Below are 14,386 nucleotides of genomic sequence, written 5' to 3' on the forward strand. Positions count from 1 at the left end.
TTTCGATATCGAAAAGGTGGGCGTGGTTGTAGTCCGATTTCGTTCATTTTAGACAGCGATCTGGCAAGAGCGCCCAGGAACCTACATACCAAATTTCATCAATATACCTCAAAATTTACTCAAGTTATCGTATTTACGGACGAACTGAGGGACATGGCTAAATAAATTTCTTTTTTCGGCCAGATCATTTTGTTATATAGAAGTCTATATCTATCTCGATTAGTTTATGCCGTTACGGATTACCGTTATGCGAACAAAGTTAATATACTCTGTGAGCTCTGCTCAGCTGAGTATAATTACATAAATAAAATTAAATTAATACTCAAGGAGGCTGCATTAACCATTTCACCTGAGCATGCTTTAATCATACAAAATTGCTTACTTACGTAGTTTGTTATATGCGATTACAAACGCATTTATTTAGATGCAATATACATTCATATGGGACATTCCACTCGCATCCACCTGTCTGCAAGCTACATTAAATTCTGTTAACTGAATTAATTTAAAATCTAAATATGCGACATTTGAGAGATAATAAGGAAGTTAAAATTTTTGTCTTTTCTTTTCCTCGCTAGTATTTCTGCTTTCCTTAAAAATTTCCCCTGCATTGCCGTGTATAATTGGCATTGTAGCTTATCGAAGACGAAATTTGCTAACGGTCTGATGAAAATAAACTTAATTTAAGGGAAGACAGATTTGGCGAGCGAAAAGTTAAGCAATAATAAAGTTGATTGGAAAAAATAATAAATAATTTTTATATAGGGAGAAAATGTTTGAAGGGGGCCTTCTAAACCAAATCTGTATTGAATAACTAAACTAGTTACATTATTTGATAGAGCATCGAATATTGGCATGTTTCTTGTACCTTACTTTTAAAAAATTATGAATTTGATTCAGAATTATCATTTCATGCAAATATTCATTTAAACTCAACTGATTGAACATAATTTTTCATGCTTTTGTTATTCAATTTGCGACACAACAAAAAAAAAAAAAACTCTATCGGTGAAGAAATTAAGAAAAAAAACGAACAGACCACATTCTCTAACAGTGCCTTATCCTTAATGATCCGACTCATATACTCCGAAAAATATTTAACTATCAGGCCTGTTCTGAATTCCGATTCCGATAAATTTTTTCGGAATCGAAATGGATTGGTGTTCTCAATTTCGATTACGACCAAAAATTATCGGTTTGAAAAGTATTGCCTCTGAGCAGTCGGAATGAAAATTAATTGACAGATTATACACAAATGTTGCGATATTTGTCTTTCAAATATTTTTTTTTTTAATTCTTCATTTTATTTGGAAGAGTTGTGTGTATTTTTTGTTTAAATTTGAGTTAAATTGGCATAATAAATCTTTCTTTAAAAACTTCTATCAAGAAATCTATTAGGCAAACAAATCGATGCTGATCGAAATGAAGTCGACCTGTTCTGAATTCCGATGCAGCGCATTTTTACGATTCGCACGCACAATAGCACGTCTTCTTGCGCCTGCGCATCCAAAAACCATATCTGCTGGCATTTTTAATTAAAATAAAATTGTATGATACTTAAAATAAAACACATAAACAAAAACAGCTGATTAAACTGGTTACCGAATCGGAATGAAAACGATTCGAAATCGACTTCGAATCGATTTTTTACTATCGGAATTGAGAACACCAAATAGAAACCGAGTCGAAATCAATGTCGTTTTACTTTTCATTCCGAGTCGGAATTCAGAACAGGCCTGTATAAGTTTGGACTTCTTTTCGGAAAAGTCCTTAGATATAACTCTATTGGGAAGAGTAGTTAAAACTAATAAAGGAATGTTCTATGAAAAAACAACTGTGCCGAAGACTTCATACCTTTCATGAATGGGGCTGTACAATAATCTTATCCCGTTTGTAATCTCCAAATAATTGATTGTATAAAATAAGAAATATATAGTGAACAGATGTACATACCTAAACGATTTTTAAGGTAAATATAAAATAAAAAATGGCAAAAAACCCCTTATCTGAACGATCGGTTGTATGGGAAATGATTTTTTCATGAAATCTTCTATGATATTTTAGAATAAATATCACCAAGTTTAACGTTTTTATATTGGAAATTTAGGGAAAAATTGCCAAAAACCTTTCTATCTGAACGATCGGTTGTAAGGGATATATACTATATATAGCTACGATCAAAGTGTTTTTTCAGAAAATCTTCTATGATATATTAGAATATATATCACCGAGTTTCACGTTTTTACTTTCTAAATTGCGACAGGAATGATCAAAATCTTGTTATCTGAACGATCGGTTGTATGGGAGATATATGCTATAGTGGTCCGATCCTACCGGATCCGGCAAATGTCTAATATAATAGAAAAATACATCCTTGTGCCAAATTTCAATGAGATATCTCAAAATTTGAGGGACTAGTTTGCGTTCAAACAGACAGACGGACGGACAGACGGACATGGCTATATCAACTCAGTTCGTCGCCCTGATCAATTCGGTATATAATGGTGAGTCTAATCTTCTATATTTCTCAACGTTACCTACATCGGACCAAAGTCAATATACCATTTCATGTTCATGATTTTTCTTGAGCAGTAATTTAAATCAGTTCATCTGATTTAAAATAAAAAAAAACAATAGTTTAGAACGTAAAAAAGCAAGAAAAATTAAAAATTGGTAAACATCCGTTTTGTGATAAGAAACTACTATGTAGATTTGTATTATATACATCATTACAGTCAATACAAAAAAAAGGTCCCCCTGGAACCGCGCATTGTCAGTGATAGCAGATGTAGGAAGTGCGGGTTGGAGGAGGAAACGATCGAGCACGTTCTGTGCTCGTGCCCTGCACTTGCCAAGCTAAGACTCCAGCTATTAGGAGTGATACAGCTGTCAGATATAGAAGCATGAAGTGGATTAAGACCTAGGAAGCTTCTAGTATAAGGACGGAGTTATTTTATAACATAGGTCCTGGTTTTTGATAGGGTTTTTCAGTTTGGTCATTAAAACAAATTTCTGGTAACACAACGGACTCAATCAGTCTATGCGAGTTCCTCGTAGACCGGCCAGTTCAACCTAACCTAACCTTGCTTAGGGAATATTCACTGCTTCATTGTTTTCCTACCTTTATTTATACATTTTTTATCTGTTTGTTTTTTATTTCTTACAGGCGGAGATCTGGAGTGTCTTCATTGCTATTCTACGCAAAAGTGTGCGCAATTTGCAGGCATGCACAGACGTTGGTTTAATCGAGCACGTTTTGGTGCGACTGCAACGCTCCGAAACAGTTGTGGCAGGTATGTAGACAAACGCGTATTTAATAAAAATAAAAATGAGAATAAGAAAAAAAAATAAATATAAAACTAAGAAGTGCAGATTTAAGCACAATTGGTTTGGAAAGGACCATCTGAGGGTAGATCTTGTTAAAAGCTTGCAACTACATCAGTCATTCAATCACCTCGAACGTCATATAGATGAGTTTTCACTAAGAAAACGGCCGGAGTTTGATAATTTTATTTAGAACACATATAGTAATAGGGGTAGCGTTCCTGCCAAATTTCATGATGATATCTTCAACGACTGCCAAATTACAGCTTGCAAAACTTTTAAATTACCTTCTTTTAAAAGTAGGCGGTGCCACGCCCATTGTGCAAACTTTGACTAATTTTCTAGTCTGCGTCATAAGGACAACCCACCTACCAAGCTTCATCGCTTTATCCGTCTTTGGTAATGAATTATCGCAAAAGTCGAAAAAGTGGGCGTGGTTATAATCCGATTTCGTTCATTTTAAATAGCGATCTGTGATTTGCGCCCAGGAACTTACATACCTAATTTCATTAAGATACCTCAAAATTCACTCAAGTTATCGTGTTTACGTACAGACGGACGGACGGACGGACATGGCTAAATGAATTTCTTTTTTCGCCCAGATCATTTTGATATATAGAAGTCTATATCTATCAAGATTAGCTTATGCCGTTACGGGGTATCGTTATGCGAACAAAATTCATATAGTCTGTGAGCTCTGCCCAGGCTATAAAGATAAAAATAACAAGTAAGGAAGGCTAAGTTCGGGTATAACCGAACATTACATACTCAGTTGAGAGCTGTGGAGACAAAGTAAGGGAAAATCACCATGTTGTAAAAAGAACCTAGGGTAACCCTGGAATGTGTTTGTTAATGGTAATTTTAAAAGGGAGTGGGCCTAAGTTCTATAGGTGGACGCCTTTTCGAGATATCGCCATAAAGGTGGACCAGGGGTGACTCTAGAATTTATTTTGTACGATATTGGTATCAAATGAAAGGTGTTAATGAGTATTTTAAGAGGGCGTGGGCCTCAGTTCTATATGTGGACGCCTTTTCGAGATATCGCCATAAAGGTGGACCAGGGGTGACTCTAGAATTTGTTTGTACTATATTGGTATCAAATGAAAGGTGTTAATGAGTATTTTAAAAGGGCGTGGGCCTTAGTTCTATAGGTGGATGCCTTTTCGAGATATCGCCATAAAGGTGGGCTAGGGGTGACTCTAGAATTTTTTGTACGATATGGGTATCAAATGAAACGTGTTAATGAGTATTTTAAAAAGGAGTGGGCCTTAGTTCTATATGTGGACGCCTTTTCGAGATATCGCCATAAACGTGGACCAGGGGTGACTCTAGAATGTGTTTGTACGTTATGGGTATCAAATTAAAGGTATTAATGAGGGTTTTAAAAGGGAGTGGCCCTTAGTTGTATATGTGAAGGCGTTTTCGAGATATCGACCAAAATGTGGACCAGGGTGATCCAGAACATCATCTGTCGGGTACCGCTAATTTATTTATATATGCAATACCACGAACAGTATTCCTTCCAAGATTCCAAGGGCTTTTGATTTCGCCCTGCAAAATTTTTTTATTTTCTTCTACTTAATATGGTAGGTGTCACACCCATTTTACCAAGTTTTTTTCTAAAGTTATATTTTGCGTCAATAGACCAATACAATTACCATGTTTCCTCCCTTTTTTCGTATTTGGTATATAATTATGGCATTTTTTCATTTTTCGTAATTTTCGATATCGAAAAAGTGGGCGTGGTCATAGTCGGATTCCGGCCATTTTTTACACCAATACAAAGTGAGTTCAGGTAAGTACGTGAACTGAGTTTAGTAAAGATGCATCGATTTTTGCTCAAGTTATCGTGTTAACGGCCGAGCGGAAGGACAGACGGTCGACTGTGTATGAAAACTGGGCGTGGCATCAACCGATTTCGCCCATTTTCACAGAAAACAGTTATCGTCATAAAATCTATGCCCCTACCAAATTTTAAAAGGATTGGTTGATTTTTGTTCGACTTATGGCGTTAAAAGTATCGTAGACAAATTAAATGAAAAAGGGCGTAGCCACGCCCATTTTGAAATTTTCTTTTATTTTTGTATTTTGTTGCACCATATCATAACTGGAGTTGAATGTTGACATAATTTAGTTATATACTGTAAAGATATTAACTTTTCTTATAAAATTTGAATTAAAAAAATTTTTTTTTTTAAAAGTGGGCGTGGTCGTTCTCCGATTTTGCTAATTTTTATTAAGCAGACATATAGTAATAAGAGTAATGTTCCTGCCAAATTTCATCATGATATCTTCGGCGACTGCCAAATTACAGCTTGCAAAATTTTAAATTACCTTCTTTTAAAAGTGGGCGGTGCCACGCCCATTGCCCAAAATTTTACTAGTTTTCTATTCTGCGGCATAAGTTAAACTCATCTACCAAGTTTCGTCACTTTACCTGTCTTTTGTAATGAATTATCGCACTTTTTCGGTTTTTCGAAATTTTCGATATCGAAAAAGTGGGCGTGGTTATAGTCCGATATCGTTCATTTTAAATAGCGATCTGAGATGAGTGCTCAGGACGGACGGACGGACGGACATGGCTCAATCAAATTTTTTTCGATCCTGATTATTTTGATATATGGAAGTCTATATCTATCTCGATTCCTTTATATATGTACAACCAACCGTTATCCAATCAAACTTAATATACTCTGTGAGCTCTGCTCAACTGAGTATACAAATTTAATACATATGTACATGTGTTATTGCAACATTTGCTATTGTATGAAGATTGATGGAAAAGTACTCTAAGAATCCTAAATTTCATGTTCAAGTCAACATGGTTGTTGTTTTTGTTGATAAGGACACTCCCCGAAGGCCTTGGGGAGTGTTATCGACGTTGATGGTCCTTTGCCGGATTCAGATCCGGTATGTTGCGGTACCAAGCCCGATCATCTCGGGAACGATTTTTTATGACCACATGCGACCTTCTAGGCCATACCGCCCTCCCACCCCCTAGAACCATGAGGAGTTCGGGGCAGACAGAGCCTCGGCTGTTAATGAAACAGGATTCGCCACGGATATGTGAGTGACAATTGGGTTGGAGAAGCTATATATTGCACTGGCAACCCCTTGAAAAGGTTGCGCTACACAACCCCTTGAATCTATTTGGTATATTAGTCGCCACTTACAACAGGCATACCTTGTAGCACATCCAACTTTATTACTAAAATCGGGATTTAGGTGCTTAAGAGTTAGTCTACGCCACATATGAAGTTGTATAGAGAGAAGAAAAATGAAAAGGAGAGGATGGAAGGGAAAAGATTAGGCCGGCGTCGTGTTATTAATTTCTTTTCTACGAGTTATGGGTTTGTTAATGGTGTTATACATACGAATTATAGATTAGTTATCAAAATGTTATTAACTTGCCATCTATAACAAAACGCTCGATGAGTTCTCGGTTTTTTTTATCGAACAGTTATCGGCTTGTTTTGTAAAAGTTACTCATTCAATCAGTTATCGGTTTGTTTTTTAAAAGTTGTCCATTTACTACCGAAAAGTTGATCAATATATATCGAAAAGCTATCGACATGCCATATAAAATTGTTAGATTATTATCGAAATTTAACGATTTTTATAGGATTGGTACTAATTTTTTTATCGTTGTTGTTAGAAATAAATCGATAACAACTCTAAAACTTTCCAAAAACAAATCTATATCGACTATTTATCAAAAATTTATCAACAAGTAACGAAAAAGTAATCGATTTGCTATCGAAAAATTTAAGATTTACAGTAAAAAAGTTATCGTAGTGCAAACAATTTATTATCGGCGTTTTCCCGCCTTGTTATCGACGCCTCGCTGGTTGGTTATTAAACATGTACCGAATAAAAATTTTAATAAGAAGTCTATTACACCTCTGAAACTCATCGATAACAAGCCGATAAGCGAACAAAAAGAAGCAAATGACTAGGAGGTAATAAACCGAAAACTCGACGAAAATTCTGCTTATGATAAAAACCCGTTAATAAAACAATAACTTGTCCCTATCGGCGGTTACCGATGAGAAACCGACGGAGGTTTTCTGGAATAGCCTGAAGTAATTTGTTTCTGATACCTCTTTTTATACTTAGTTGAGCAGAGCTCACAGAGTATATTAACTTTGATTGGATAACGGTTGGTTGTACAGGTATAAAGGAATCGAGATATATATAGACTTCCATAAATCAAAATCATCAGTATCAAAAAAATATTCGATTGAGCCATATCCGTCCGTCTGTCCGTCTGTCCGTTAACACGATAACTTGAGTAAATTTTGAGGTATCTTGATGAAATTTTGTACGTAGGTTCCTGGGCACTCGTCTCAGATCGCTATTTAAAATGAACGTATCGGACAATAACCACGCCCACTTTTTCGATATCAAAAATTTCGAAAAATCGAAAAAGTGCGATAATTCATTACCACATACGGATTAAGCGATGAAACTTGGTAGATGGATTGACGTTATGACGCAGAATATAAAACTAGTAAAATTTTGGACAATGGACGTGGCACCGCCCATTTTTAAAAGAAGGTAACTTAGAAGTTTTGCAAGCTGTAATTTGGCAGTCGTTGAAGATATCATGATGAAATTTGGCAGGAACGTTACTCTTATTACTATATGTCTGCGTAATAAAAATTAGCAAAATCGGAGAACGACCCCCTTTTTAAAAAATTTTTCTTTTAAATTAAAATTTTAAAAGAAAAGTTAATATCTTTACAGTATATAAGTAAATTATGTCAACATTCAAATCCAGTAATGATATGCTGCAAAAAAATACAAAAATAAAAGAAAATTTCAAAATGGGCGTAGCTCCTCCCTTTTTCATTTAATTTGTCTAGGATACTTTTAATGCCATAAGTCGAACAAAAATTTACCAATCCTTGTGAAATTTGGGAGAGGCTTATATTCTAGCACGATAACTGTTTTCTGTGAAGATGGGTGAAATCGGTTGATGCCACGCCCAGTTTTTATACACAGTCGTCCGTCTGTCTTTCCGCATGGCCGTTAACACGATAACTTGAGCAAAAATCGACATATCTTTAATGAACTTAGTTCACGTGCTTACTTGAAGTCACTTTATCTTGGTATGAAAAATGAACGAAATCCGACTATGACCACGCCCACTTTTTCGATATCGAAAATTACGAAAAATGAAAAAAATGCCATAATTCTATACCAAATACGAAAAAAGGGATGAAATATGGTAAGGTAATTGGATTGTTTTATTGACTTGAAATATAACTTTAGAAAAAACTTTATAAAATGATTGTGACACCTACCATATTAAGTAGAAGAAAATGAAAAAGTTCTGCAGGGCGAAATAAAAAACCCTTAAAATCTTGGCAGGTATTACATATATAAATAAATTAGCGGTATCCAACAGATGATGTTCTGGGTCACCCTGTTCCACATTTTGGTCGATATCTGGAAAACGCCTTACATATACAACTACCACCACTCCCTTTTAAAACTCTCATTAATACGTTTAATTTGATACCCATATCGTACAAACTCATTCTAGAGTCACCCCTGGTCCACCTTTATGGCGATATTTCGAAAAGGCGAACACCTATAGAACGAAGGCCCACTCCCTTTTAAAAATACTCATTAACACCTTTCATTTGATACCCATATCGTACAAACGCACTCTAGAGTCACCCCTGGTCCACCTTTATGGCGATATCTCGAAAATGCGACCACCTATACAACAACCACCACTCCCTTTTAAAACCCTCATTAATACCTTTAATTTGATACCCATATTGTACAAACAAATTCTAGGGTCACCCCTGGTCCACCTTTATGGCGATATCTCGAAACGGCGTCCACCTATGGAACTAAGTATTACTCCCTTTTAAAATACTCACTAACACCTTTCATTTGATACCCATATCGTACAAACGCACTCTAGAGTCACCCCTGGTCCACCTTTATGGTGATATCTCGAAAAGGCGACCACCTATAAAACTACCACCATTCCCTTTTAAAACCCTCATTAATATCTTTAATTTGATACCCATATCGTACAAACGCATTCTAGAGTCAACCCTGATCCACCTTTATGGCTATATCCCTAAATGGCATCCACCTATAGAACTATGGCATCCACCACTTCCTCATAAAATACTCTTTAATACCTTCCATTTGGTACCCATGTCATACAAACACATTCCAGGGTTTCCCTCGGTTCATTTTCCTACATGGTTATTTTCCCTTATGTTGTCACCATAGCTCTCAACTGAAAATGTAATGTTCGGTTACACCCGAACTTAACCTTCCTTACGTGTTGCATGATTAATTTTGTGCCTCCACAAATTCTATGCTCGTAAAAATGTACAAATAAGGAGCTGCAAATAAGCAGAACTTCTCTGCTCTGAATCATCTCAATACCATTCAATTCACGTCTTTGCTTTTCATTTATATAGTAGGTACGTGTTACTTCACTCCTTATTCTGGGCACCTTTTCTTTATTTTCTTTGGACATTGTGTGATTGAATCAGTTCATTGCTTGTGGCAGCATTCCAGTCTTAGCCTTTTCGCATGATTTTTGTCGATCGGCACTGCTGCAGGAACGCCAGTTCAATTGTTGGCAAAGCCAGTCTTTGTATGCATTTGTCCTCATTTTGTTTGTTCTTTGGACTTTGGGACGTGCACAAACGTCACAACAAGACATATTTGCTTCGTGTTTATTTTAGTCTTACATTGGCTTACACAAAGAAAATGATTGTGTGTATGTATTGGTGTGTGCTATTTTAAAGATGCGCGTGTGAAACTATTTGAATTGACAGAAATCGGAAGGAACTGAAATCCATAAGTAAATAAATGCAGACAAGCAACAAAGAATTAAATGTGGAAGACCAGACAGTAGAACATATACAGCAGTACAGAAAACTGCGATAGTAAATATAATACGATAGAATTACTTACAGTTTATTTGTTATTATGAATTTTGCAGCAAAAATGTTGGAAATTCATTCATACTCAAATACGAAAGTTGTTGTCACTTTTAGACCATAAGTATTAATAGTGTTCTATATTCACGCCATCATCATGCTAAGTAGACTTAAGCTTTTAACGCCCAAAAGCTCTACTTGCTAAATTCGACCCATTTTAGAAAAAAAAAAATAGTTTTTTCAGTAAAAGTTTTGTCTTTAAATTTCTTGAATTAATTGATTTAATGTTCATATTTATACGACTTTTTTAGATATAGAGTCTAGAGCAGAGTAAAGCCTAAAGACATCAGAGCATCAAATACAAACGCAATATTTCTTCTTCGAGGAGAGTAGTGAAAACAACATTCGAGATATCCTAACCTAAAAGTGCAAAAACACCGTTTTTGCCCATATTGGACTTGCAGCCTAAACCGCAGAATGGAATCGAACGAAATTTTGCAATGACATACCCTGAGTGCGTCAATCTATGGTAGATTATATAAAACAAGTAAGGAAGGCTAAGTTCGAGTGTAACCGAACATTACATACTCAGTTGAGAGCTATGGAGGCAAAATAAGGGAAAATCACCTTGTAGGAAAATGAACCTAGGGTAACCCTGGAATGTGTTTGTATGACATGGGTATCAAATGGAAGGTATTAAAGAGTATTTAAAGAGGGAGTGGGTCATAGTTCTATAGGTGGACGCCATTTATGGATATCGCCACAAAGGTGGACCAGGGCTGACTCTAGAATTTTTTTGTACGATATGGGTATCAAATGAAAGGTGTTAATGAGTATTTTAAAAAGTAGTGGGCCTTAGTTCTATAGGTGGACGCGTTTTCGAGATATCGTCATAAAAGTGGACCAGGGGTGACTCTAGAATGCATTTGTACAATACGGGTATCAAACGAAAGATGTTAATGAGTATTTTAAAAGGAAGTGGGCCTTAGTTCTATAAGTGGACGCCGTTTCGAGATATCTCCATAAAGGTGGACCAGGGGTGGCTCTAGAATTTGTCTGTACGATATGGGTATCAAACGAAAGGTGTTAATGAGTATTTTAAAAAGTAGTGGGCCTTAGTTCTATAGGTGGACGCGTTTTCGAGATATCGTCATAAAAGTGGACCAGGGGTGACTCTAGAATACGTTTGTACAACATGGTCAACATTCGTAATGGAAATTGATCTTATGATGACTTCAAGAGGCCACAATGTCATAAGATGTACAAAATCGCCATTATGTCACATTTCAACTGGTAACGATGTCAAAAATATTGACATAGTAACCATTCTGCTTCTCCACCATCATTATAAATTGGTTAGTTTTTTTCAAGTGACCATAAAATCAATCATTTTATTTCGCTGATCGTCGTATTTAAATTTCAACATCTGATTAATTATTTTCGCTATATTTTAGCTCAATCGAAAGAAAAAACAATTTTTTATTCCAAATTTGCGGCTGCGGCCATTCTAGTGGAACTTGTCCGATTGTAAGTGCGGTACTGGTTGTTCTTAGTCTACTTAAATTCCAGTGAAATACTGGACTAAAACCTGATTCGATGTTATTTTCCCTGAAATATAAAGAATATATTCAATTAAAAATTTAGCGAAAATTTCTTGCACTTTTCCACAGCAGCTCTATATTCTGGTCTCAGCCTGGTCAGTGTAGAATTGCATTGAAGCAGCTAATTTGAGTATTTTTATAATATAATAAGAATATTTACAAATAAACTTACAATCCCTTCTGAAATGGTCATAAAGTCAAACAAGTTTTCTAAAATTTCATAAAGTAGATGATGATTTGAAGATATCGTGAGGCCAACTGATCATTTGCCCATTTAGGGAGATCATGTCTCTTCAACAAAAAAATCATCTTTTCTGCTAAGAGCCTTTCCATATTTCATCGAAATTTCGGCTCTCTCTTCCTTTCGTCGTCGCTTATTATTCTCGCAACCCAACTTGCAGACACTTTTCTTATATGCATATTTTTCGCAAAAATATACTGCCATATAAGGATCCTGTGACTCCCACTTTATGGCGCTAACTTTTGTGAGAGACGTGGAAAGGCAGTCTTTGCGATTCTTCTGGCAATATTAATCTCTGTTCACACTCCTTGGACCAGCGCGCATCTCTAGACTAGGATAAGACCTTGTGTATACATTTAGTAGATTTTTTTTCAGAAGAGGGTACTTGATGACAGCTATGATTTATTTGCTTCATCTTGATCTCCATTCCACGTGAATTATAGTTCGTACATATAGCTCTTGGGACTCGTGACATATTGGATATCTAATCAGTTAGGGGAGAATTTCGAAAATCTTCCTACACATATGTGCATATGTATGTATGACAACTTTAACAAAATTTTGTATAAAATTTTCCACTGAGTCATTTCATCATCAAATAAGCAATGAAAAATAAATCAGATTATTTGACTTAACATGTACTTAGTAAAGTAAATCCATACTTAAATAAATATTTCCGTAGGTGGGTGTTCTCGTATTTGAGAGACTTGATTGGATTTTACCCGAAAATCTTAGCTATCTACATGTGTGTGTTAAATCAAATTTCTTTAATTCCAACACAACGTAAGCTCTTGAATATTTTACATTATAAATTTTGAATAAAATTAAATTTAACCACCAAACTCACTTTGTGATCAGTGTACGCAAAATATACATATACAAAATTACCCTAACGCCCCAAGGAATGTGCGTAAATATATACATAAGTATGTATGTATGTACACAAGCTAGATGCGGAGTAATAAGGTAAAGGCAGACTTGTACTATGTCTAAAATCTGCGACACAGTGGACCTACTCAAAATAAAGTGTATATACACACACATACACACGTCTTTGTACACATACATGTAAAAATGCGCATGATTGTGGGTAATCTTAGGTATTTGTCAATATGTATGCATATATTCTAGGCATCTTGTGTGATATAATCAACGCTAAATAAGCAACTCATTCTCGTCGCGAACACATCAGCAATTAATTCAATGCTCAAATAGTATAAAAGCCGCCAGAATGTGTAAGATGGCTGTTTATCTGATTTCAAGCAATTATGTAAATTTGTATTTGAATGTTTTTTACGTAAATGTGTGGGTGACATGTGAGTCAAATTGTCGCAATACACTAAGACGCATATGTTAAATTAAGAATAGGAAACTGAAGCAATAATTTTTTTGCGTAGGCAGTGCCTTCAATGTGCCAGCAAATAATGTGTTTGGCAACATATGTATATATGTATGTATGTATGTGTAAATGTATATGTATGTTTGTGAAATTAAAATTTCATGTACTTATTTTAACATTGACGAAACTCAAGTAGAGCTAACGTTGTTAGAAAGTTAATCCCCAAAATCTCTGCTATTAATAGAAACCAGACATGTGGTTGATGAGCATCCAAAAATATATTTCTCTGTTTTATAGAAACACCAAGGGACTTACTTGTAAATATGGCATTGTGCGTGACTTAAAAGCTTGTTTTAATTGAAGTATGGCTCTATTTTGAAGAACAATTTCTTAGATTTCCACTCTTCTCCTTCATCATCTTTCCTTAATTGGCGATTGGCCATTTCGATGGAGATCTCCCCCTTCCTCTGTTTCCAAACTGCGGCCGGAGCATTTTCGTCCATTCGAATAATATGACATAGCCAGCGGATCCTTTGAATTTCTATTCCCTGAACTATCGTCATATCTGCGCAAAGCTTATACAGCACATCCTCCTTGAATACTCGATGTCTGCATCACGGATATGACCATAATTTTTCTTCTTACATACAGATTTTAGAATAGTTTTTGGGGCGATTTTTTTAGCAAGCGTATAGTGATATCCGGCAGTTGCAAGGCGAAATTACTTCGCTGGCCAAATCAAGAAGTAACTGCTCCATCTCAAAATATAGTTCAAGATTACTGATTTAAATTAATTTACTTGGCTTAGATAATTATCACAAAGGTATTTATTTTTTTCGCGTAATAGGATGGAAAATAATAAACACAGTACTACAAACCACCTCTTTCAGAACTGTGTCCCACCCTGTGACAGCTTTGGCATTACCTTAGTGTTGCGGCGTTCCATATTTATGTTTTATAA

At 35.6% G+C, this 14,386-nt stretch overlaps 1 protein-coding gene across 22 annotated transcripts in view; it reads left to right on the top strand.

The window, feature by feature from the left end:
• The window catches only part of rg (rugose), a 796,531-nt gene that overhangs the window by 640,124 nt on the left and 142,021 nt on the right, over positions 1 to 14,386 (top strand). For all 22 annotated transcript variants that reach the window (XM_067785960.1, XM_067785957.1, XM_067785956.1 and 19 more), the window contains one exon: positions 3,167 to 3,293. In XM_067785960.1, the coding sequence (XP_067642061.1) occupies positions 3,167 to 3,293 (127 nt within the window). The remainder of the gene's footprint in view (positions 1 to 3,166; positions 3,294 to 14,386) is intronic.

Source organism: Eurosta solidaginis, chromosome 4 (assembly GCF_040869045.1).
Source record: "Eurosta solidaginis isolate ZX-2024a chromosome 4, ASM4086904v1, whole genome shotgun sequence".
NCBI classification, from domain to species: Eukaryota; Metazoa; Arthropoda; class Insecta; order Diptera; family Tephritidae; genus Eurosta; species Eurosta solidaginis.